The sequence below is a fragment of the Mesoplodon mirus genome (genome assembly GCF_964341445.2).
Source record: "Mesoplodon mirus genome assembly, chromosome: 19".
Taxonomy (NCBI): Eukaryota; Metazoa; Chordata; class Mammalia; order Artiodactyla; family Ziphiidae; genus Mesoplodon; species Mesoplodon mirus.
Genome location: NC_138995.1, coordinates 59,947,986 through 59,973,875, shown reverse-complemented (window position 1 = coordinate 59,973,875; position 25,890 = coordinate 59,947,986). Strand labels below are relative to the sequence as shown.

Sequence of the window (25,890 nt, the reverse complement as noted above, 5' to 3'; positions counted from 1 at the left end):
TGGGGTAGAGGAATCACCCTCCCCTCCTACTCTGGGCTGGGCTCCCACTGGAGGACCCATCATCCTGACATAGCCAGACACCAGGCGGTGGCCTAGGCTCCCGGCAACGGCGTCAGAGACTCAGAAACGGCTGGCCCTGCCCTGGTGAGGTGGGCGGGGTGCCCCTGACTGGGACCCTGAACTAGCCTTCTTCTCCCTGACAGCCAGGTTCAGGCAGAGACCCAACCTAGTGTGGGTGCAGCACACCCTGCCTGTCCGGGGAAACCCAGGGAGTGAGGACTTGGCATCTTGCAGGGGAAAGCTCCAGAACAGGCTGGAAGAGATGGAGCAGGAGGGAGACATGAGGACTTAGAGACAGAAAAACAGAGAGAAACAGTATGAGAGGGAGACCGAGAGAGTCAGAGAGAGAGAAACACACACAGAGATAGAGCATCAGAGATACACCGAGATGCAGAGAGACCGAGGGAGGAGAGAGGTTGAGAGAGAGAGACAGACAGACAGATGCAGAGAAAGGAGAATCAGGCAGCCACTGAGAGATCAGGGAGAAACAGAGAAACAGAAACTGGGAGACAGGGAAAAATAAAAAGCTAAGGATACAGATAGAAACAGAAAGAAGGAGATAGAAGTATACAAAGAGAGACACAGGCAGAGAAACACAGAGGAAGGAAGAGAGAAAAGAGAGAAAAAGGATGAAAAAGTCGGGGACAGAAAGAAAGAGAGACACAGAACAAGAAAGTCAGGAGATGGAGAGTCAGAAATTTAAGAGACAGACACAAACCCAGAAGGAAGCAGGTAGAAATGGAAGCCAAGGAGAGAGCCTGGAACACAGAGAGAAAGAACCAGACAGGGAGATGGACAGAGAAACGAAGCCAGGGAGACAGAGACAAAATTATAGACTCAGAGAAAGACAGAGACAAAGAGAGAGGAGATGGTCAGGTACAGAAATACATAATCAGAGTCACAGACACAGGGAGAGAGACAGACATTTATCAGTTCATACTAAGAGGAGCAGAGAGAAAGAACTAGATACAGAGATTCCTTTTTCTTTAAATCATGAAAAGAAGGGCATGGAAACAATGACACTTATCACTGAGTCTTCTAGTCCTGAGGAGCTGGGGACTCAGACACCCCAGCACCCCTGTCTCTTTGGTCTCTGAGCGAGGCCACTTGCACTTTTGCTCCGGCTCAGTTTCCCAGGCTCCCTGGGGGCAGCTGACCAACAACTCTGAGTTTACCCTGGAGGCTCTGAGGAGACAAATCCCAATGTCCCAGCCCCCTCCCCAGACCCTGGCACCTATGCACGCGCTCGTGCCACGGCGCGCGCGCACACACACACACACACAAGCACACGCACGTGGACCCGAATCAATTAGGCACTGAACGTTCAGACGTTCACTCACAGCTCCAGTTCCAGACAGAAGGCCTCCCAGGCCAGCGCACACACAGTCACACCCACACGCACTCACGTGTGTGCATTTGATTGCATCTGCCAGTGGCCGCGACCAGTCCCCGGGGAACCCAATCCCAGACGGATTCTGAGGATCCGAGGGGAGGGGCAGTGTGTGGGGAGACTGAGGTGGAGGAGAAGGGGGGAGGCGAGGAGGTCTGGGAGAGGGGGAAAGAGAGAGCCACGCGGGAGAGAGAAGGAAAGGGAGGTCGTGAGAGAAAGAGGGAGGTGGGGAGAAAGAAAGTGATGGAGAGAAATCCAGAAGTGGAGGGAGAGACGGGAGCAGAGAGAGAGGAGAAGAAATCGAGGGGAGAGACGGGGAAAGGAGGGGGTGCGATGGGGGGGCTCAGCGGGAGAGAGAAGGGCGGCGAGGATGGGGGCGCTGGGAAGGGAGGCCTGGCGCGGCGCGGGTGGTAGCGGGAAGCGGGTGGAGCTGCCTGACTCTCCGCCGTGACCTCAGGGCCCCTGGCCCAGCTCAGCCCCTGACGTCAGCCCCTCCTCCCGCCCCCGCCCGCGCTTCTCTTCAAATCACCCCCAAGCTCTCGGGCAGCAGAGAGACTCAGGGAGCAGCCAGCAGGAGAGGAGAGAGGCCCGCCGGACCCACAGCGATGAGACAGGTGTGTGTGTGAGTGCGTGTGTGTGTGTGTGTGTGTGACCACGTGTATGCGGGGAACCGCCAGCGCTGGGGAGCTGGCGTGTGCTCCTGTGCCGGACAGCGACCCTGTGAGTGTGTGCCATACCGCCGGTACGCGTGTCAGATGTGGCCTGACCGTGTTGACCTGGCTCTAAATCCGTGTACGTCTGTGTGCCCAGGAAGGGGAGCGGAGAGCTGTCTTTGCTCGACACGGGGCTCTGGATTTTACTTTCAGGTGTTCAGTAAATATTGAGTTGAGCCAAATGAAATCGCCAATCTCCGGTCTCTTTTGACTGGTGAAAATGGCCATTTCATATGGTTCAGTCTCAGCTGTTACTATTTTTTTCTGAAACTTGCATCTGCCCCATTGCTCCAGACCCACGGGTGGGTGTCTGTGTGTTGGTGGCCTCCTGGGCATCTCTTCCTGGTGTTTTTCCTTCCTGCTGAAGGGCATGTGTCCTGGAGTTCACCTGTGTGGCTGTCAGTGGCGGTGGAGGGGGGCTGATGTCAGTTTCAGGATCACTAAATTCTAAGGGCAGGTGTCTGGAGTCATCTTTCAGAACATGAGTGTTTTCCTATGGGGGCACGCTCCGTGTGTCTCTCATCATGTGTGAGGATACGTGTGGAGCTGTGCGTCCATAGCCGACACGTGTTATCATGACCGTTGCTGGGTTTAGAACCCTCCAGATACCCAGCCATCTCGCTGACCCCCAGCGTGAGTTGGGCCACCCCCAGAAACTCAGGCAGAGACAGAGAAGGAGGATTCCAGAAGAAATAATACTTGCTAATACTGACTGATTACTAGAACCAGGCTAAAAGCTCTACCTTAGCTCTGCCCTAGAGAAACATAAGCCATATACATAATTTAAAATTTTCTAGTAACCACACTAAAAAGAGAAAAAGAAACAGGTGCAATTAATTTTAATAATAACATTTTCTTTAACCCAAGGTATCAGGAGTCGGCAAACTTTTTCAGTACCAGGCCAGACAGTCAATATTTGGGGTTTTGAGGGCCATACAGTTGAGTATTGTAACTACCCAAATTTGGCATAGTGAGAAATCAAGCTGTGTACAATATGTAATCAGATGAGCATGATGTGCCAATAATACGATGTAAGGACGCTGACATTTGAATTTCATATAATTCTCTTTATTTCTTTATTTTTATTGAAGTATAGTTGATTGACAATGTCCTCTTAGTTTCAGGTGTACAGCAATGTAATTCAGTTATATATATGTATATTTTTTTACAGATTCTTTTCCCATATAGGTTATTACAAAATATTGAGTATACTTCTCTGTGCTATACAGTAGGCCCTTGTTGTTTATTTTACACATAATAGTGTGTATATTCATAAAATCTTCATGTACCACAAAGTATTTTTCTTCTTTTCACTTTTTTCAACCTTCTAAAAACATAAAAACTAATCTTAGCTTGCGGGGCCATAGTGAAAAACGAGGCCATAGTATGACGACCCCCACTATATATCAAAAATATGATCATTTCAGTGTGTAATCAATGCAAAAGTATGAATGAGATATTTTACTTTCTTTTTTTTTCCACATTCAGGCTTCACAATCCAGATGTGTGGCACATCTCACGCAGATGCTGTATTTTCACTGGAGATACTTGATCTGTATTTTTAGATTTTGTAAAATTTAGTTGAAAAAGAAGCTTCACAGACCCTACTTGTTCCACACAGGCATAAAAGCTTTCCAATAACTGAATTAAGGATCATTATCTAAATTTAAACAATTAAATTGAATAAAATTAAAAATTCAGTTCCTTAGTGGTACTGGTTACATTTCAAGTGTCCTGTAGCCACATGTGGCTGGTGGGTCCCCTATTGGACAGTGCAGCTCTACAGCTTAGTGATTCATTTAACACATCATAAGCCCAAGAGATGGGAACTGGTGACAGAGGAGGCGGTTTAGCGTAGAGGACGGTGGAGCCTAGTGACCTTGGACGAGAGAATACACCTCCTGGTGCCTCAGTTTCCTTATTTGTAACAGGAGGGGGTAACAGTACCTACCTCCCATGGAGCAGTGCTTGGCACATGGAAGGGGCTAAACCCCCATTTTACAGATGAGAAAACAGAGGCACCTCCTCCCCTTTGACTCTGAGCTGTTCCAGCCACATGTACTGGACACCTGGCCCTGCCAGCCACTCCTCCTGGCTAATCAGTCCTCAGTTTTGCCATCTCTATGGTGGCAGCAGGAAACACTATCTGTGCCCCAGGGCACTTCTGAGGAGTAAAGCCAGTAGATAAGGTTGTGGTTTAGTGACTGGATTCTTAGGGTTCAAATCTTGGCTTCTCTGACAGACTTGTGGTTGCCAAGGGGGAGGAGGGAAGGATTGGGAGTTTGGGATTAGCAGATGCAAACTATTCTATATAGAGTGGATAAACAACAAGGTCCTCCTGTATAGCACAGGGAACTATATTCAATATCCTGTGATAAATTATAATGGAAAAGCATATGAAAAAGAATATATACGTTTAACTGAGTCACTGCTGTACAGCAGAAATTAACACAACACTGTAAGTCAACTGTACTTCAATAACAATTTTTTTAAATGCAACAAACAAAAAAACTTGGCTTCTCTGCTTTCCAGGCAGACCTTGGGCAGGTTGCTGCACCTCTGTGTGACTCAGTTTCCTCATCTGTAAAATGGGGATGGTAATAGTAGTACCTACCTTATAGGGCTGTTGCGAGGATTCAAATAAGTTAGTTCCTATAAAAGGTTTAGAGCACTGCCTGGCGCATATCACATTGCATTCTTCGTTTAGATGTATATCAGTATTACTAGTATTATCTTGACACTAAGAAACCTTTATGAGATGAATCATTATTTCCCGTGCCACGAAGAAGGAGGCAGGAAATCTTTGTTAATTAAACTGTGACACTCCACTGAGTGTAATCCTCGTGGATTTAAAAGCTGTTAAAAATGTGAAAAAAAATATTAGAATCAATATAAGCAGGCATTCAGCCTTGATAACTGTTTGCCACATTTATTTTCGTTAATGAAAATAACTTTGCAGTACCCAGGGGATTTTCTTTACGAAAAGGGTATGTTATCACTGGCCTGGAAACAAAACCCAGGAGGGCTTCCCTTCCCCGGGGAGGCATTTCAGGACCCTCTTCCCTTTCTATCCCCTCTCTCCGCTCCCTGGCAGGACGTGCCCAAGCCCAGCCCCACAGCTCGCCACTGCTCCGGCCTGGCCCGGAGGGTGCTGACCATCGCCTTCGCGTTGCTCATCCTGGGCCTCATGACCTGGGCTTACGCCGCCGGCGTGCCGCTGGCCTCGGATCGCTACGGCCTCCTGGCCTTCGGCCTCTACGGGGCCTTCCTCTCGGTGCACCTGGTGGCGCAGAGCCTCTTCGCGTACCTGGAGCACCGGCGGGTGGCGGCGGCGGCGCGGCGGGCGGCGGCGCGGGGCCCTCCGGACGCGGCCACAGCGCGCAGTGTGGCGCTGACCATCTCCGCATACCAGGAGGACCCCGCGTACCTGCGCCAGTGCCTGGTGTCCGCGCGCGCCCTCGTGTACCCGCGCGCGCGGCTGCACATCCTCATGGTGGTTGACGGCAACCGCGCCGAGGACCTCTACATGGTCGACATGTTCCGCGAGGTCTTCGCCGACGAGGACCCCGCCACCTACGTGTGGGACAGCAACTATCACCAGCCGTGGGAACCTGCGGCGGCGGGCGCGGCGGGCGAGGGTGCCTACCGGGAGGTGGAGGCCGAGGATCCCGGGCGGCTGGCGGTGGAGGCGCTGGTGAGGACGCGCAGGTGCGTGTGCGTGGCGCAGCGCTGGGGCGGCAAGCGCGAGGTCATGTACACCGCCTTCAAGGCGCTCGGCGACTCGGTGGACTACGTGCAGGTGAGCGGAAGGCGCCCGCACCGCACCCGTGGCCCTAACACCCCGAATCCCACTTCCCTCGGATCCTTCATTCAGCCTAGAGATTAGAATGAACCTCTTCTTTCCCTCCTTTATTCATTCACCCATTCAGTGGAGAGATTCCTTCCTTCGCTCAATCATTCATACGTCCATTTATCCACCTATCCAATAGGGAGATCACTCAGTCATTTTATTCATTCATTTACCCATTCAACGAAGAGATTTCTTCCTTCTTTCTCTCGTTTCTTCATTCATTCATCCATTTGATGCAGAGACTTTCCTTAACTCACTCATTCACTCATCCATCCATTTATCCATCCATTCAACATAAAGATTCACTCATCCATTCAATATAGAATGTCTCCCTCCCTCTTTCCCTTCCTTCTTTCATTGTAGTCCTTTCTTTTCTTCACTCATTCATTCATCTAATCAGACAATATAGAGATCATTCATTCCTTCATTCATTCATTCAATGGAGAGATTCCATCTTTTCTTCATATAATGTAGAAATTCTTTCTTTCACTCATTCATTCATGCATCCATCTGTCCATCCAATATGGAGATCATTCATTCATTTATTCATTCACTTATCCATTAAATGTAGAGATTGGTTCATTCTGTTTCTTCCCTTCTTCATTCATTCAGTGTTGGGATTCTCTTGTTCATTTACCCATCCATTTACCTATCTATTCAATATAGAGATTTATTTGTTCATTTTGTCATTCATTCATCCATTCAATGTAGTGATTCATTCATTAATGCACTGCATTATTTTTTTAAATTGCTGCATAACAAATTTCCACACATTTGGCAGCTTGAAACAAAACACATTTATTATCTCAGAGTTTCCATGGGTTAGGGATCTGGGCAAAGCTTAACTGGATCCTCTCTTCATGGTATCGTCAGGCTGCAGTCATGATGTCAGCTGGAGCTGGGTTTTATCTAGTGCTCAGGGACCTCTTCCAAGCTCATGTGTTTGTTGGCAGAATTTGTTTCTTTGCCGTGATAGAACTCATGGCAGCTTGCCTCATCAAGACCAGGAAGAGAGGGACTTCCCTGGTGGTGTAGTGGTTAAGAATCTGCCTGACAATGGAGGGGACACGGGTTTGAGCCCTGGTCCAGGAAGATCCCACATGCCGCGGAGCAACCAAGCCCGTGCGCCACAACTACTGAGCCTGCACTCTAGAGCCCATGCTCCACAACAAGAGAAGCCACCACAATGAGAAGCCCGCGCACCGCAACGAAGAGTAGCCCCTCCTTGCTGCAACTAGAGAAAGCCCGCATGCAGCGACAAAGACCCAACACAGCCAAAAATTAATTAATTAATTAATTAATTAATTAATTTTAAAAAAGACCAGCAAGGGAAAGTCTCTGACTTCTAGACCGTCTTTTAAAGGGCTCACCTAATTAGCTCAGGCCCACCCAGGATACTCTTCCTTTGATTAACTTAAAGCCAACAGATTAGGGACCTTAATTACATTGCAAAACTCCTTCACCATTTCCATACAAGGTAATACAATCATGAGAGTTATATGTCATCACTTTGGCCATATTCTATTGGTTAGAAGCAAGTTACAGATCTTGCCCACACGCCGGAAGATGGTATTATACAAGAGCAGGGGTGTTGGGCAGAGGTCATGTTACAATGTGATTAGCTACTGAAAGTGACTAAACAATTCAAAGCTGTGTTCAGCTTGGCTGCAGCGTCCCAGCTGCTCCCCATCCCTTGGTGCCCTCCCCTCAGTTGCCAACCCCGCGCAGGGATCTCGGCTGACTCTGGCCCCTTCCACCTGACAGGTCTGTGACTCAGACACGAGGCTGGACCCTGTGGCACTGCTGGAGCTGGTGCAGGTGCTAGACGAGGACCCCCGGGTAGGGGCTGTTGGGGGCGACGTGCGGATCCTTAACCCTCTGGACTCCTGGGTCAGCTTCCTAAGCAGCCTGCGGTACTGGGTGGCCTTCAATGTGGAGCGGGCTTGTCAGAGCTACTTCCACTGTGTGTCCTGCATCAGTGGTCCCCTAGGTGAGCAGGGGTAGGGCTTGGGAGGGCCATGGATGGGGCAGAGAGGGAAGGGAGAAGGGGAGCCAGAATGGATTGAAGACGTGATTGCGACTGGGGACAAAGATGGGGCTGGGGCAGGAACTGGGGATAGGGATAAGATTGGAAGTTGGAGGTGGGGGTGGTTTTGGGTGTTGGGAATGGGTTGGAGAAAGGGTGTGGATGGGGATTGGGATTGGGGCAGGGGGAGGATTTGGGGAAGGGGAAGGGGAAGAGATGGGTTTGGAGCCAAGGACAGTGTTGGTGCTCGGTTTAGGGTTAGAGATGGGTTTTTGGATGAGGATGGGTAGGGGACGGGGCTGAGAAAGGATGCGAGATTGGGGACGGGTTTGCAGTCAAAGTGGGTGTGGGTCAGGAACAGGACTGGGGCAAGTTTGGGATGGGTGTGGGGGTGAGGAAGGATGTGAGGTTGAGAACAGGACTGGGGCTGGAGTTGTCACTGGAGACAGGTTGAGAATGGGATTAAGATGGTTAAGGATGGGGTTGGGATTGGAGCCGAGTTGGTTTGGAGCTAGGGCTGGGGATGGGGTTGGCAACAGCAGAGGCTGATGCTCCTGATGCTTCCCCACCTAGGCCTATACAGGAACAACCTCCTGCAGCAGTTCCTTGAGGCCTGGTACAACCAGAAGTTCCTGGGCACCCACTGCACCTTTGGGGATGACCGTCACCTCACCAACCGCATGCTCAGCATGGGCTATGCCACCAAGTAAGCTGAGGGGACAGGGTGTCTGAGTGTGTGCGGAGGCCAATGAGTATCCAGCACATGTGTGTGCGTGTGCGTGTGCTGGAAACTCTCCAGACCTAAAGTAAATGTCAAGTGAGCTTTTAGGGGAGAGGAAGAGAAGCCACATGGAGCAGAAGTGGCATTTGTGTTGAATCAGGGAGCAGCACCCAGTGAGACATTAGGGGATAGTGGAAGATACCATAGGGGCATTTGCATTGAACCATGTGACCCAGTGGACTTTTCTAAGTAGGGCAAGGTGAGGGTGGGAATTCCACCTAGAAGGTACAACCTCAGATGGAGCAAGATGGCTCTACCACGGAGAACACAGATTACCCCAATCTGTGGGGAGAGAAAGAGATCAATAGAGTGGGATCTCACTAGTGAGACAGTGAGTGAGAAGATTCAAGTGGGAGAGGAGGGGAGTGCCTAAACTCTAGTAAGTGCTTCAGGAAGAAGAAATGTGATTCAATAAGGCTCAGAGGGTGTATGGGCTAGATCAGTGAAGTTCAGGGGAAAGGGATTTCTATGAAGTTAGACTCAGTTACAGCACCAGAGACAACTCAGGGTATACCAAGGGAACCCAGGCCTCCATTCACTTGACAAATATTCTTTAAGTGCTGCCAATGTTTTCAGCTCTGGGGATGCAGCAGCAAACAAAAGAGATGCAAACTCATGCTTACATTGATTGGGGAGACAGACAATAAATAAAATATGTAAGTAGAACATAGAGTGTATCAGATAACGATACACACGAAGGTGACACATAAAGCCAGGAAGGGGAATAGGAAGTTTGCAGGTAGGGAGTGAAATGTTAAATTAGGGTAAGATAAGGATGGGCGGGAAATAGCGCAGCAAGGGAGAGAGTGTCAGGAGAGGAGAGAGTTCACGGGGTGGGGTTGGAGGTGTCCACGCATGAAAGGCTTGTGCGCCACAGCAAGAACTGTGAACTAAGATGAGGGAGCCACGAGGAGGGGTTTGAGCAGAGGGGTGGCCTGTTGTTCTAACAGGATCCCTCGAGCTGTTTTGAGTACAGACTACAGGGAGGAAGAGGATTAGCAGGGAGGCCACCGAGGATGCCAAGTGACACAGGGGAAGGAGACTGGACACTGACAAACAGTGCCCGCGGGGATAGACTAGTTTGACCCCTCCTCCTAACAAACTGACTGCTGGAGGCCAGCTAAGGTGATGCTCCGTGCAAGCGATTCTAGCTTTGCGTGGGCTGGGCTGGAAACCGGCGAGGGATCGATTAGTAATGTCTGCCAGAGCCACAGGAAGGGAGCTTAATGGTTCCATTGAGAAGCTCTAACGCACGGGCTACCCTAGGTAGGAACCATGCCTGGCTTGTTCCTCACCATGGTGCCTGCCAAGAATAGTATTCGTAATAGATTAGTGAAAGCATTAGTAATACCGCAGTGATATTAGTAATGCCAGGAGTTACATTAGTCGTAATAAAAATAGTAGTAGTCGTTATCATCTATTGAGCAAGTACTATATACTGGTCCTAAGCACTTAGCGTTTAATCCTCATCTATTAGGTAGGAACCGTTATTGACCCCATTTTACATAGGAGAATGAGACAGGCTGGGACCTGGGACCTGGGGCCCTTTACTGCAGTGCTTGCGCCTAAACAAACATCTCCTCCAGCAACAAAATACAAAGAAACTATAAGAGACTGAAAATAACTGCACACATATGCAGTTGGGGCAAATTATGAACAACAAGATACAAAAAGGCCAAAACTCCACCGCCACTTCTGAGGTGTGGGGAGCAAAAGCAGGGTCCTGCGCATGCGCAAGATCCCTGCCCACGGCACCACCAAGGCGCTGGGCAGACCACCTAAGCTACCCCCTCCAGCCCACCCACAGATCCGCCCCGACCCTCACCCCATGTAAGGGACCAGCTCGTCCCCGTGTCCCCTCCCCCTTCCACCAGCGAGCAAGGGAACCTGTTACTTGCAGCAGGAGTCCCAATAAAGCCTTACTGGAATTTCTCCTCTGGCCTTTTATCAACTTCTATTGACTAAAGAGTCCAAGGACGCAGGTGGGCATCAAGAACCCCGAGGCCCACAGAGGTCGAGAAAACGTGCCCCGCCCTCTGTCCGGGGGCCCCAGGGAGAGCCGCGCTGACGGCCCTGCCTCCCCCCACCCGTCCAGGTACACCGCGCGGTCCCGCTGCTACTCGGAGACGCCCTCGTCCTTCCTGCGCTGGCTGAGCCAGCAGACGCGCTGGTCCAAGTCGTACTTCCGCGAGTGGCTGTACAACGCGCTCTGGTGGCACCGGCACCACGCGTGGATGACCTACGAGGCGGTGGTCTCGGGCCTCTTCCCCTTCTTCGTGGCGGCCACGGTGCTCCGGCTCTTCTACGCGGGCCGCCCGTGGGCGCTGCTCTGGGTGCTGCTGTGCGTGCAGGGCGTGGCGCTGGCCAAGGCGGCCTTCGCGGCCTGGCTGCGGGGCTGCCTGCGGATGCTGCTGCTCTCGCTCTACGCGCCCCTCTACATGGGCGGCCTCCTGCCCGCCAAGTTCCTGGCGCTGGCGACCATGAACCAGAGCGGCTGGGGCACGTCAGGCCGCCGCCAGCTGGCCGCCAACTACGTCCCGGTGCTGCCGCTGGCCCTCTGGGCGCTGCTGCTGCTCGGGGGGCTGGTGCGCAGCGTGGTCCTCGAGGCCCGGGCCGACTGGAGCGGCCCCTCCCGCGCGGCCGAGGCCCGCCACCTGGCCGCGGGGGCCGGCGCCTACGTGGGCTACTGGGCCATCATGCTGACCTTCTACTGGGTGCGGGTGCGGAGGCTCTGCCGGAGGCGAGCGGGGGGCTACCGCGTCCAGGTGTGAGTCCAGGTGCGCGGGGCGCCCGCTCAGGGGGGTCCGGGGGCGGCCAGAGGAGACTTACCAGGGTCCCCGGCACCACGAACTTGCCGGGTGACCCTCTGGGCCTCAGTTGCCCTCCTCTGTGAAGTGAGGGGCTCGACCCAAGACTCTTCAGCCTGGACTCATTAGGGGGCTGGGACTGCTGGGTCTCTTGGGAGGGGTATTTATTGAACAGGGTGTGGATTTTTAGGGGCGGGGGGAAAGGGGTCCCCACATGCTGTCCTGGGGCCTCCGATTTCTCCCTGTTCTTATTTAACCTCCATTTGTACTGTGTGATTAGGATAATAATTTTATTTATTTTCTTCCGAGCCTACCTCCTCCGTTCGTTTTCTTTATTTTTTTTTTTGAGAATTAAGGGGGCTGAATGGTTGAGAACTGGGAACTCGTGGCTCCGTCTGGGGTGCCAGCTGTTTGAAACTAGACAGGATACCCTCCTTCCTCAGAGCCTGGACTCCCTCTTTGGAACATAAGGATAGCAGTCCCATGGATCAGGGTTGTTTTGAGGGTGGAATTTCTCAACTCTTCATTCAGATACTCACAGAGCACCTACTATGTACCCGACACTATCATTTCATTTCATTCATTCTTTGATTCAATCGGCCACAAAAACATTTATCAATTTCCTATTGAATTCCACACACTTCGCCAGGTTTGCAAATACAGAAGCAATTAAGAGGCAGAATTTGCCTTCCAGGAGCTCCTAGTCAATTAAGCAAAGAGGCTGTGATCCCTAGTTAAGGATACCCAGACACATGCCTCTATGACTTCTGTTGTCACAGACGTGGGACAATTTAAATTATGAAAACCATTAAAGATTAGAAATTCAGTTCCTCAGTTGCACTGGCCACAATTCTGGTGCTTCATGGCCACATGTGGCTGGTGGCTGCCATGCCGGACAGGGCAGGTCTAGAACGTTTCCATCAAGGCACAGTGTTCTACTGGACATTGCTGCTGTCCTGACCATTGATCCTGACCCTTGTCTTTTCTTTCATATCCAACATTCTGATCCGTCAGCAAATCCCACTGGTTCTACCTACATGACAGATCTAGGACCACTGCTCCTCACCTTCACCGTCACTGCTTTGTCCCCGAGCTGCATCTCTTCCCTGGATTAAAGTTGCTATCTCATGCCTGGATTACCACCTAACAGTGACCTCTGCTTCCACCCTTGCCCCCTACAGTCCGTTATCCATGCAGGAGCTATGTAAATCAAATCAAATAATGACATTCCTTGGCTCAAAAACCACCATGATCTCATACGGAGGAAAATCAAGACCTTAGGGTGGCCAAGGTCCTGCATGAACTGGTCCCCCGTGTTCTCTCTGACCTCACTGCATACTCATTTCCTAAAGCCCCGCTCCCAGTGGATTGAACTGCTGGCTATTCTTCCACACACCAGGCACACCCCTACCTCAGGGCTTTTGCTCCTGCTGTTTCTTTTGCCTGGGGTACTTTTTTTTTTTTTTTTTTCCGGTACGCGGGCCTCTCACTGTTGTGGCCTCTCCTGTTGTGGAGCACAGGCTCCGGACGCGCAGGCTTAGCAGCCATGGCTCACGGGCCCAGCCGCTCCGCGGCATGTGGGATCCTCCTGGACCGGGGCACGAACCCGTGTTCCCTGAATTGGCAGGCAGATTCTTAACCACTGCGCCACCAGGGAAGCCCTGCCTGGAGCACTCTTAACACATATATCCACATGGCTCATACCTCATCCCCTTCAAGTCTTTATTCTAGGGGCACCTTCTTGGGTGGGGCCTTCCCCAAAGATCCTATTGCTACCCTCCTCCCCCTAACATCCCCTATCTCTTTCCCTGCTTTATTTTCTCCATCACATATATTATCATATGCCTTGGTGCACATTTTTACATAATTTTCTTGTTTATTTTTTGACCATCGATGAGAATCTAAACTCCATGAGGGTGCAGATTTTTTTAAATTAAAGTACAGCTGATGTACAATATTATATAAGTTTCAGGCATACAACAGATTGAATAATTTATAGATTATACTCCATTTAAAGTTATTATAAAATATTGGCTATATTCCCTGTGTCGTACATTATATCCTTCTAGCATATTTATTTTATACATAATAGTTTGTATCTCTTAATCCCCTCCACCTATCTTGAGGGTGCAGATTTTTGTCTGTTCTGACTTCTTCATTGCTGTGTCTACAGTGCCTTGAAAATGCCTGGCACATAGTAAACGCTCATTAAATATTTGCTGATTGAATGAATCAGTGAAGGGGAACACATTGGTGAATAAGAATATGAAGGAGCTTACCTTTTAAGTGGGGAAGACACAAAACCAAATTAAAAAATAAGTTTACATTAGGTCTGAACACATATAATGCACAAGCTAAAATAGGGGGATGTTGGGAACTCCCTGGTGATCCAGTGGTTAGGACTCAGTGCTTTCATTGTTGAGGGCCCGGGTTCGATCCCTGGTCAGGAACCAAGATCCCCCAAGCCTCATGGCACAGCCAAAAAAGAAATAAAATAATAAAAAATAAAATAAAATAGGGGGATGTCATGTGGGAGGAGGGGAGTCATCAGAGGTGACATTTGAGCTGGGACCTGTGCAATGAGAGGGAGGTGGCTTTGTGAGGTTCAGAGTAAAGTCATTTCAAGTAGGAAGAACAGCATGTGCAAAGGCCCAGGGACAGGGCTGAACTTTGCATGTTCAAGGGACAAGAAAAAGAAGGCCAGTGGGGCTAGAGAGTAAACAGGGGGAGGAGAGGGAGGTGGAGTCAGGCACATAAACACAGTGTCCGCCCACACAGCCTTGTCCTGGAGATTAAATGGCTTAATGCATGTAAAGGCCATTCAGGGGAAATCATAACTGAGTTAACTAGACAAAAAAGGGAACATTATTCTAGGCAGAAAATAGTATGTACCCAGGTCCTGGAGAGAATGAGAAGAATCATGATGAATACAACGAATGAGCAAAGGCCAGAGGAACTGCAATATAGAAAGATCAAGGGGAAAGAGTGGGGTGGGACAAAGTTTACCAGAACCTTGGGGGCCTTTGGAGGCCTTGACAAGGAACTGGATTTTGTTCCAATGGCAACGGGGAGCCAATGAAGGGTTCTGAGCAGAGGATTGACCTGATCTGACAAACTTCAAAATATCACTCTAGAGATTGGGACTGACATATACACACTACTATATATAAAATAGATAACTGATAAGGACCTACTGTATAGCACAGGGAACTCTAGTCAATACTCTGTTAATGACCTGTATGGGAAAAGAATCTAAAAAGGAGTAGATATATGTATATGTATAACGGATTCACTTTGCTGTACAGTAGGAACACAGTATTGTAAATCAACTACACTCTAATAAAAATTAAAAAAAATAAAACCTTAGCCAAAGTAGCAAAAAAAAAATAAAATATCACTCTGGCTGCTTTGTGGAGAATGCACTGCACTGGAACAAGGCTGAGCAGAGCCAGGGAGGCCAGTGGGGACTGGCTGCTGCAGTGATCCACGCAAGAGACGGTGGCGGACCACAGAGAGAGAGGAACTGAAAAGGCTGAGATTTGGAACTAGATCGGAAGTGGAGGAGGAATTAAACGCAACTTCGGTTTCTGGTTGAGCAGCTGGGTGGATGATGGTGGCCTTTATGACAGCAAGAAAGTCTTGGGGGAGGAACAGGCTTTCAGGGCGATATCAAGGACTCTTTAAGGGTGACTGCTGTAGGCGGAAATGTCCAGGATGCTGCCAGAAATCCGGGGAGGGGTCTGAGCTTGCACCTAAAGCCTAAGTATAGGACCCTGCACTGCGACAGCTGCGCCTATTACCGTCGTTATGGGGGCATGGGCACCTGGGCATCTTTGGGGTGTGCCGCTCTTCCTCCTAAGTTGGTAGTGACCACCTTCGAAGATGAAAGAATCTAGAGAGCTGAAATAGATTCTTTATTTTAGGGATGGAAATAGGATAAAAAAGATATCTTTGTTAGTCGCCACTGCAGTACCATCGAAAGAATATCCTGGGGAAAAAATGAGATGTTCGTGTGTGTGGGGGGGAGAGGCTGGGGACCAGAAATCTGGGTCCTGGAGCCTAGGTCCCAAAGGTGGGTGATAGGGCTTGGACTCTTAGATCTGAGAAAATAGGGGTTGGGGGTTATGACTCCTGGTCTGAGGAAGGAGGAGGTGGGGGCCTGGACTCCTGAGTAAGAGGGTCTGGCGACTCGGACTTCTGGATCTGAGGGAGGAGGGGCTGGGGACCCAGACTCTTGGGTCTGGGAAAGGAGAGCCAGATGCTGGGATTCTGGGGTCCCAGGGACTCACCACGCCAGCACGGTCGCACTGGCTGAGGCTAAGGCCACAGCGGCCGCGAGCAGGCACTGATTGCCCGGCGTCAGAGCCTCGGGCCTGGCCAGCAGTTCGCCCAGGCTGGGCGTCCAGGGTTCGATCATCTCCCCTTCCCGTGGCGTCCAGCGCAACACTTCCCGAAAAGAGACCTGGAGCTCAGTCTCCCCGCGCGGTGGCGGACCTGTCACTGCGGGGACGCGCACGTCAGCCGGGCTTGAGCCCTACCCCTCACGTAGCCCCGCCCCTGCCGCGCAGCTCCGCCCCGCCCGCACCGTTCAGAAAGAAGTAGAGCCGCGCCAGGGGGCGCTGGTCGTGTGTGATCACGCAAGAGAAGGTTCCGCGGTGCGTGGGCTGCACCGGCCGGATCCGTGCCAGGTATCCTCGGGCCCGCGGAATATCTCGGAAGTAGGACAGGTCCTGAGTCCGGAGCTGCGGGACGCTCGGGATGGAGCGGCAAGAGGTGGGGGGCCCCCAGCCCCGAGCCCAGAAGAGATTCTCTCCGCCCCGACTCGCCAAACCACAACGTAAAGCCCCGCCCCCGAGCTAGACCACGCCTTCCTGAGCCCTGGCCCCACCCTCAGCTCTTATTCGCCGATCTTTCACTCATAGTCCCGCCTCCTAAGTCTTGACTCCGCCTCTTGGGCCTAGTATTTGCTCTCCCGCCGAAAACCTTTACGAATAACGCACCCCTGAGCTCTGGTTCTGCATTGTGAGCTTGCCCCTTGCCCCTTGCCCCTTAAATGCAGAGACCCTCCCCTTGCACGAAGTCTGAATCTAGACCGAGTCCCACCCTCTTCATCCTGACTCCCCATCCTCTAGTAAAGCATAACCCGCCTATCTTCATGCTGGATCCTCCCCGACTCACACCTCCTCCTGCGAACTTCCAGGAATAGGTGATCTCTTCCTTAGGCAGCTGGAAGTTCACAGTGCAAAAGAACATAGCCTGATGACCCCGAGTCACCGTCAAGTCCTGAACTGAAGACAAGTCCGCATCACCGCCTCGGCCCGCCCACGTCCGGCCCCGCCCCCAGACCACGCCTCCTCCGCACTCAGCTCCCTCTTCCAGTTTTTCAGGTTTCTTGCCCTTCAAGGCCATGCCCCTCACCTGGGCAGTCTAGCGGGAGGTCGCAGACCGTGGAGTAGCACCCTCGGCAGCGGAAACTCCGGGCGACCTCCTGGAGTCCTATGGGACGGGAACGCTGGATCTGGGCTCCATCCGCCTCCCCTAGTCCGGGTCCCTTCGGCCACCTTAAGGTCTATTTAACCTCCTTGGATTCTACCTGCCAGACAGAATCTGGGCCCCGCCTTCCCTGTGCTCATTGGCCAGCTCTCACCACTCTCCAGCCTCTAGGATCCCTATTGGTTTGCTTTTTTTTTCGGACCCACCTTTTGTGAGGTTTGTGAACAATACCTGGTTTACTTACTTTTCCCCATGGCTCGTATTGGCCCCCTTCGGATCAGAGGCCCACCCATCCTCTCCCATTTGTCCCAGGTTTCGACCCCTACCACCTCTCTTCCCCCGCAATTCTGAGCTTTGAATGATGTGCTTACCGCAGGGAGGGATGCAGGCCTGGACTGCGGAGAGAAAGCAAGCGTTACTACCCTGTAAGTCGCGGCAGGTGCCCACCTGAAGTTCCCCTAGAGGAAACGTTTCTGGGCCGGATGCATTCCTCCAAGAGGGCAGAGCCAGGCCTGCTGCGGTCCACCTAGGGGGCGGGGCCAAGCCTGCAGCATTCCACCTGTAGGCGGGGCCAGGCCTGCAGCATTCCACTAAGAGGTCAGGCACAGGCCTGCTGCTAGCATCTAAGACGGGGTGGGGGGAAAAGGGCGGCAGGCCTGCTGCTCTCACCAAGGAAGCAGGGCCAGTTCCGGTGAATTCCGTCAAGCGGGGCGGGCTTAGATCCTGGGCGATGCTCGGAGGGGACAGAGTCTAACTAGGGGGCCCAGTAAGAGGTGTGGTCAGGCTGGAAGTAGCCCCTAAGGCGGCCCGGCTGGAAAGGAAACCTTTCAGAGAGTGCACAGGGCCAGACACAGAGATCCAGGAAGAGGCCCGGGCTAATCTGGGACAGGACCATCCTAAGAAGCGGTGCCAGCTAGAGATAACCTTCCGTCGGAGGGGCGGGGCCGGACCCAGAGTGGTCCAAGCAGAGGAAGAGGCTGTGTCCCGAGTGACCCACCAAGGGAAGCTCGGCTCAGAGATCGGGCCAGGGGTTTGCGCTGAAGGGAGCAGATGGGGGTCTCGGGAGTGGGGTTTTCTAATTGTCTGTGCCTGGGGGAAGGAGATAGTCTATTTTACCTTCTTTAAGCTGTAATATAATCTTCTGCATTTTCTCCGCGGCAAGAGGAAAGGCAACCCGAAAGGACCCTGGAGGGTAGAGGGAGTCCTTGTAGTAAAGACCCTTCCCCAAGGCTGGCCGAGCTTGACAGGACTCGCTGTCATCGTGCCTGTGCCCCTCCCCCAACCCCTCTCCACCCGCATGTCTCTGGTAGGTATATGCCACATCCTCCTACCCTGTCTACCCCAAAGGCTGACAAATCCCCAAATCTCTTTCCTTCTGCTGACTCTGGACTAACCTCTCTGATGGAACCCCTCAGCATCATCTGTTATCTTGTTGAGGGGAAAGGGGAGGATAAAGGTCACATTTCTTCCAAGGCCTACGAGGCTCTATATGGTCTGGCTTACTCTCCCTCTCTGTTCCATCCCTAATACCCACCTTTCATTTCCCCTAATATGAAAAGAACCATATTCTCTAGCGCCTCAGGGCCTTTGCACATGCCACCTTCAGTTTCCAGCACATCTCTACCCCTACTCCTACTAATCCTTCATGTCACACCTTGTGCCACCTCCTTAGAGGTTTTCCCTGACCACAAGTATAATCTAATCCAGTCCCCTATTTTTGTCTCTAATAGTGCCCCATTCATTCCATTATAGCTCTCACCAGTTTGCAAATACTTTTTTTTTTTTCCCGGTACGCGGGCCTCTCACTGCTGTGGCCTCTCCCGTTGCGGAGCACAAGCTCCAGACGCACAGGCCCAGCAGCCATGGCCCACGGGCCTAGCCGCTCTGCGGCATGTGGGATCTTCCCGGACTGGGGCACGAACCCATGTCCCCTGCATCGGCAGGCGGACGTTCAACCACTGCGCCATCAGGGAAGCCCACAAATACATATTTTATATATACATAGTGATCATTTAAGTCTGTCTCTTAGTGCTGTGTCCTCAGAACCCAGGAGAGGGCCCTGAGTCTTACAAGTAAGTACGTGTAGAATGAATTCCAGGATCCAACTGGAATGGAGACCACAGCTGGAGGCAGTGACCCCAATCCATCCTTTGGATGTGTTATATTTGGCCTGGAAAGTATTTTTAAAAATGAACCAGTTGCCATCATATAACATTTGGGAAAAGTCACATAAAATGTTTGGCATCCCTTTAAGAAACTTGGAAGAGCTGTAAGAGAGACGGTATTTCCATGGGGCAGCAGTTAGCTGGAGCTTAGTAGCAGCCCCCCCTTCAGACAGGGCACACACCCACGTTTACAGAGCTCCCAGCCTCTTCATTTCCATCCCTCTTTCACTCCTTTCCCCCCCCCTTTTTTTTTTTTTTTTGGCCATGCTACATGGCACCATGTGGGATCTTAGTTCCCCGACCAGGTATCGAACCTGTGCCCCCTGCAGTGGAAGCGTGGAGTCCTAACCACCAGGGAAGTCCCTCTCTCTTTTTATGTTCTCTGTCCTTATGGATGTTTGAGTTTTGACCACTGAAGTGGCCTCCAAGCTATAATGTTTTGGGGCTTTTTCAAAGTGGATAGGTGGAATGATTTATAGATGGAGGTGGTTTTGGAAATCAAGAAACATGGCAGGGTCCTATGGGCTGAATTGTGTCCCTCCCAAATTCATATGTTGAAGTCCTAACCCCCAGTCCTTCAGAATGTAACTGTACTTGGAGACAGAGTCTTAAGGAGGTAATTAGGTTAAAATGAGGTCTTTAGGGTGGGCCTTAATCCGATATGACTGATGTCCTTAGAAGAATAGGAAATTTGGACACAGACACAGAGGGAAGCCAGTCATCTACAAGCCAAGGAGAGAGGCCTCAGAAGAAACCAACCCTGCAGACACTGACTCCTTGATCTTGGACTTCTAGCTTCCAAAACTGTGAACAAATAAATTTCTGTTATTTAAGCCACCCGGTCTGTGATATTTTGTTACAGCAGCCCTAGCAAACAAACACACAGGGATTGCCAGTTGCCTCAAAATATCTATTTTCTCTTTAGTAACATAATACTGCATTTTAGCTGAGAAAGCACCCTTCCCAGCTTCAGCTAAAAGACTGCATTTCCCAACCTCCCTTGCAGCTAGTTGTGGTCATGTGACTTAGCTGTGATCATATGACCAACTTCTGCTCCTTGAGATTAAGTGCAAATGTCATGTGTGAGTTGCAGAAAGTAGCCTTAAGAGAGAAATGGTGCCATATTATTAACCCCTTCCCCTTCCTCCATCCTGTTGCCTAAAACTTAGATTTGATGGCTGGCGCTCTAGCAGTTATAAAGGACCATGAGGATAAGGGGGTATACCCTAAGATGGTAAGCTGGAAGGGCCTTGGGTTCCCAGGAAAATGGAGCTGCCATACTAGCCTTAAGTGCCTACCTCAAGACTTATTTTTTATGGGAGAAATAAACTTCTAGCTTACTTAAGCCATTGCAGGTTTCTCTGCAATTTAAAACCATACAAAACAGGAGGGAATTGAGAATACTGGCAAGAGACTGGCTGAAGTGATGATCATTGGGTAGAAGCTGGAGGGGGCACTGAAGCCAGGAAGCAGGTTCAAAATGAGGGGTCAAGGACTTAGTGGTCTCGCCTTGGCCACAAGGCAGGCATGTGGTCTGGAGATGGCAGGATGGTCAGGAGGATGTGGTCCGAGTCGGGTGCTCAAATGAGAGGCCAGGATGTTGGAGGAGGCATCTAAGGAATATCTGTGGACCAAACCAAATGACTCATGGGGAAGGGATACACCAAGTCAGCCATGGGGCAGGGGAGAAGCATGGGAGTAAAGTAGGGATGGAGTGAAATATCCAGAGGCCAAGGGGCAGGGGCTATATCAACTGAACCACAAGGGGGCGCGGGTGGATGTTATAAAGTCTCCCCCAAAAGAGGTGCTTCATTAGGAACTTCAACTGTTTCTGATCATCTGGGTTTGAGTCCTGTCTCTTCCAATTATAAGCACACCTGTCTCACACCTGAGCTAGCCATCACACATCCTCCTCCCTATGTGACCTTGGCCAAGTATTTAACCTTCCTGATCCTCAGTTTCCTCGTTCATAAAACGGGGACAATATTGGTTGTCTACCTCACAGGGTTGGCGGGGAGGATTTAATGCCATACAACATAAAAGCATTCCCCGTCCAAACTATGTGCCAGGCACCATTTAATGACCATGTGGGATAATGTCTCTAAGTGCTTGGAATGGTGCCTGGCACACCGTGTCATAGAAGGGTCAACTACTGGTATTACCATCCCCAAGTTTGAGATGGGGAAACCAAGGCACAGAGAGGTTAGGAAGGCGGCCCAAGGTCACACAGCTAGATTTGAACCCAGGTGGTCCAACTCCAGAGCCTCCACATGCGACCACTACCTGTGGCACACGCACTGCCCTCCTTGACACCATATTATCCATTCCATGGTTTATATACACTAACAGTGTCACCTGCCACCACCGGGAGCCACTCTGAGTCAGCACGTCCATCTCTCAGGTCCTCCATTTGGGAGAAACCTGGGAGTCATCCTCGATTTTTCCCATACCCCTCACCCCATATATGTCTGGTCTAGACATCTCCTGGGTCCATCCTCCCTGTCCAGCTGAGCCCCAACTTGCCCATCTGGAAAATGGGGCTATAAAACTCCACCTCATAGGGCTGATACAGGGATATCCTTTAGGAAGATAATTAACAAGTAACTCTGGTGGTCCAGTGGTTTAGACTCTGAGCTTCCACTTCAGGGGGCACGGGTTCGATCCCTGGTCAGGGAACTAAGATCCCGCATGCCCCACCGTGTGGCCAGCAAAAATATATATAAACAAAACACAGCATCTTCCATGTAAGGGGCAGGTTGGTCTGGGCCCACCTGAACCACCGCATCTGGTCCGAGCCACCACTGACCTCACTGGTCTCTCTGCTTCTGCCCTTGACCCACGTGGCCTTAGTCAGACCCCCTCCTTCCTTAAAATCTTCCAATGGCTTCTCCATATCAAGAGCAAAAGCTGAAGAGACTGGCTAAAGTGATGGTCATTGGGTATAAGCTGGAAAGAGGAGCCACCTTGGCTAAAGCCAGACCAAGGGCCCACCATAGTGGTTCTCAAAGTGTGTCCCTAGAACAGCAGCAGCAGCCGCTCCTGGGAACTTGTTAGAAATGTCCATTTCTGGGCCCCACCTCAGACCTACTGCTCAGAAGGTGGGGCCCAGGAGTCTGCACTTTAATAAACTCCCGGGAGATTCTGACATACACTGTGGGGCTAGAGAACCACTGGCCCCAGGGCCTTTGCACTGGCTCTTCCCTCCGCCTGGAAGCTCTCTCCCTAGGTTATCTGCATGGCTCTCACTGTCCCCTCGTTCCAGTCTTTGCTCAATCAGACCTTCTCATTTGCACCTCTCCTGATCACCCCAATGGCCACCCCATTCCGTTCCTCTTCTGTTTTCCTCCACAGCACAGATCACCAACTGACATCAATGGCATTTCACTTATTACGTTTAATAATCAACATAAGCAACCTGAGGGCAGGTGGCTTGCAGTTTTGGTCACAGCTGTGTCCCTGGTGGTGTTCCTGGCACATTCAATAAATACCTGTGGAGTACCAGCTTCTCCCAGCCTCCAATCTCCCTCCAGTCCGTCCTCCATATGGCCCCAGAGGATCTTTCTACACCCAGAGCTGACCCCGCCCTTCCCCGGCTCACAGCCCTGCTCCTTCAGGACCGAGTGTCAAGTCTCCCTGACTCCCAGCTGAACCCTGGATGTCCCCCAGGCCCCTCGCAGTCATTACATCCTCGCCCAGCTGGCCATCTGCCCCCACCCCTGCTCTTCCTCCCAGGCTCCCCGTCTCAGGGATGACCCACTGCCCCCTCAGGCATGGAGGCAGACCCCGGACACGGCCCCTGACCCTCCTCTTCCCCTTTTCCTGAACAGCTCATCAGATCCAAGCCCCATCCCTCCTGCCCTTGACTCTCTCTACCGGATCCCCTCTTCTCCACCTTCACAGTCCCCGCCCCAGCTCTGGCCTCCTTCACCAGCAGCCTCCACCCAGGCCTCCCAGCCTCCACTCTCTCCCCTGCTCCAGTCGGTCCCACACACAGCCCTCGCCAGGGTCTTCTACACTCAGAGCTGGACTTGTTTCTGCTCTTTTCAAAACCTTCTTTTGAAAAGGTTGTCACAAAACCTTATTTTGTGACAAGTTGGCCTACACCGGGGAGAACAGGCATCTCCTGGAATCCTCCTCCCTCCTCCCCAGTCAGCTCTGAGTTCCTCAGCTCTCCCTTTGGGGGCGGGGGATCCGCAGCTGAAGTCTTCTCCATGCTGGACCCCCGGGTCACCCCTGGGTAGATGGCAACCTCCTCATGTTTAGGGATCTTTGTCAAAAAGCTCCGAGGCAAGAGCAGGAAGCAAAAGAAGTAACAGCTAAGATGTAGAAAGAAGTGCGGAGCCCCCAGACCACTGACGTGGCCAGTTTATGCTGCAAAGCAGTGAGCGCTCCCACCCCCCGTCTCCAGCACACTGTGGGCATGGGGGTGGGGGTGGGGGATCCTGTGTCATGTGACCACGGTGGCCTGCTGTGATCACTGCAAGGGTCGCCCCAGCCCTGAGGTCCCTCCCCACCGGCACACGCATGTGTTTCTCTAGAGTGTGTGTCTCACCCACCCCAAGGCTGTCACGTGTGCCTGTCTCCCTTCACAGCTGTCACCTGAATCATCCTCTCTCTCCCTGTTCCTACCTGTCTTCCGGCCCCCTAATAGCCTCACATGTCAAAAATGTGGAATTACTTTGTTAACTGTAGGGAATATGTGTGCTTTATCCTAGAGGAAGATCTCCTCCCTGAAGTCTGTCTCACTGTGGGGGGGCCCTCCCTCTCACTGAGCTCTGAGGCCACCCTGGGAGGCAAGGAGATTGTCCCATCTCTCAGATGGGTAAGTTGAGGCCTGGGGGGGCGGGGGGGCCATGATGCATCCAGAATCTCAGAGCCAGGAAGAGGGCAAGCCACACAGTGAGGTGAGAACGCACATCTCCCTGATCCCAGCTGGCTTGAGACTCTAAGTTCCTTCTGCACTGTCCCCGCCAGCCCCTGCCCATCTCCTCTCTCTGACAAGGCTGCCCAGCCCCCTCAGCTTCCAAGCGTCTCCTCCTCCGAGATCACTGTCAAGTTCTGGGCTTTCCCCGCACAAACATCCATCTCCTGGGGGCTCCAAGCCCACATCTCCCACCGTTGCCGGCCCCGCCCCACTCACCCTGGGCAGCGGCCACCTCCTGCAGGGAGTGGGTCATCTGGGTGAAGGCGTCGTGCAGCTGGGTCCTTTCATCGTAGTCTGGGGGTCGGAGGCAGGAGCTGGGGCGAAGCGTTTTCCCCAACACCACATCCCCAAAGTGGACCTTCCTCTGCCTCTCTCTGAGCCTCTGGCCCCCGCAAAGCCTCTGTCCTCCCGTCTCTGAGCCTCTGTCCTCCCGTCTCTGAGTCTCTGTCCTCCCGTCTCTGAGCCTCTGTCCTCCCGTCTCTGAGCCTCTGTCCTCCCGTCTCTGGCCCCTGCAAAGCCTCTGTCCTCCCGTCTCTGAGCCTCTGTCCTCCCATCTCTGAGCCTCTGTCCTCCCGTCTCTGGCCCCCGCAAAGCCTCTGTCCTCCCGTCTCTGAGCCTCTGTCCTCCCGTCTCTGAGCCTCTGTCCTCCCGTCTCTGGCCCCCGCAAAGCCTCTGTCCTCCCGTCTCTGAGCCTCTGTCCTCCCGTCTCTGGCCCCCGCAAAGCCTCTGTCCTCCCGTCTCTGAGCCTCTGTCCTCCCGTCTCTGGCCCCCGCAAAGCCTCTGTCCTCCCGTCTCTGAGCCTCTGTCCTCCCGTCTCTGGCCCCCGCAAAGCCTCTGTCCTCCCGTCTCTGAGTCTCTGCCCCCCCCAAGTCTCCATCATCCCGTCTCTGAGCCTTTGTCCCCCTCAGTCTCTCCAGGCCTCTCTGGTCCCTCCCTCCCTCCACATGCCCCCCTTGGGGCCCTGGAGGATGCAGGGTGTCTCCTCACTGATTTCAGTGTCCAGGAGGCCCTTAAAGGCGTCTGTTAAGGCCTCCTCACACTTCTCGAGGTCGGGGCTGTCCAGGCCGGCGAAGATCTGGCAGATTTGGAGGCGCTCGTTGTAAGACGTGAAGCACAGGAGACAGGCCCAGGCGGAGGCCCTGAAGACTGTGAGGGCCACCAGGGCGGACGGCACAGCGCTCCCTGGGGCCAGAAGGGCCATAGCGGAGGGTCTCAGCCTGTGGAGAAGCTGGAGACTTTTGTGAGGTCACAGTGGTGCGGGGGAGGGGCTGAAGATACGGGGTCAGAGGTCGGGTTTCAGTCTCCAGTCCAATGTCAGGCTCCAGGGTTTTCAGGGAGGAAGGGTGTGTCGGGGCAGGGGTCAGGGGTCGGACCCCAGGCTGATGGCTGGGCCGGATGCCAGGCTCCCAAGAACCTCACCTGTGACCCTGGACGTCCTCACAGGTTAAAGGGTCTCAGGGACCCAGAGGCCGGCAGTACGGTGTGCGGGGGCCCGCCAGGCCCTGGGGTGTGGTAGTGGGGTGCAGCAGAAATGGACATGGCACAGAGACACCGTGAGGGCCCGAAAGACAGAAACCAAGCCATGGAGAGACATCGGGAGCGTCAGAGACCCAGAAAGCACCGTAAGAGACAGATGGAGACAGGGTCTCAGAGATCACTGTGCAGAGACCCAGAGGGGATG

At 52.3% G+C, this 25,890-nt stretch overlaps 2 protein-coding genes across 3 annotated transcripts; one reads left to right on the top strand and one right to left on the bottom strand.

Annotated features, from left to right (window-relative positions):
• Window positions 1-1,516: 1,516 nt before the first annotated feature.
• On the top strand, window positions 1,517-11,591 carry HAS1 (hyaluronan synthase 1; the record flags this gene model as incomplete). Its single annotated transcript, XM_082607823.1, has 5 exons — window positions 1,517-2,064; window positions 5,258-5,962; window positions 7,778-8,003; window positions 8,613-8,745; window positions 10,916-11,591. Exons 1-5 carry the CDS (start codon window positions 2,056-2,058, stop codon window positions 11,589-11,591), a joined length of 1,749 nt encoding a protein of 582 aa, XP_082463949.1. The 5' UTR covers window positions 1,517-2,055.
• A 3,937-nt stretch (window positions 11,592-15,528) lies between these two features.
• SPACA6 (sperm acrosome associated 6) lies at window positions 15,529-25,623 on the bottom strand. Of its 2 annotated transcripts, none has more exons than XM_082607827.1 (9): window positions 25,197-25,623; window positions 24,426-24,503; window positions 18,237-18,305; window positions 17,492-17,515; window positions 17,046-17,123; window positions 16,806-16,915; window positions 16,213-16,369; window positions 15,917-16,121; window positions 15,529-15,615 (listed from the first exon to the last, which is right to left on the bottom strand). In XM_082607827.1, the coding sequence occupies exons 1-9, from the start codon at window positions 25,408-25,410 to the stop codon at window positions 15,582-15,584; spliced, it is 969 nt and encodes a 322-aa protein (XP_082463953.1). In that variant the 5' UTR covers window positions 25,411-25,623; the 3' UTR covers window positions 15,529-15,581. The 2 variants fall into 2 exon arrangements, with proteins under 2 accessions (XP_082463953.1, XP_082463952.1); XM_082607826.1 differs by having other exon boundaries at window positions 15,917-16,127; window positions 25,197-25,617.
• Between the last annotated feature and the right edge of the window lie 267 nt (window positions 25,624-25,890).

Bases quoted from the DNA above. Each gene is read 5' to 3' on its own strand.
- SPACA6 (XM_082607826.1), bottom strand. From the start codon at position 25,410: ATGGCCCTTCTGGCCCCAGGGAGCGCTGTGCCGTCCGCCCTGGTGGCC. The intron at 17,124-17,491 runs GTAAGCACATCA...CCCGTCCCATAG, and splicing joins GGCCTGCATCCCTCCCTGCG to GACTCCAGGAGGTCGCCCGG. The intron at 16,128-16,212 runs GTGCGGGCGGGG...GCGTCCCCGCAG, and splicing joins GCTCTACTTCTTTCTGAACG to TGACAGGTCCGCCACCGCGC.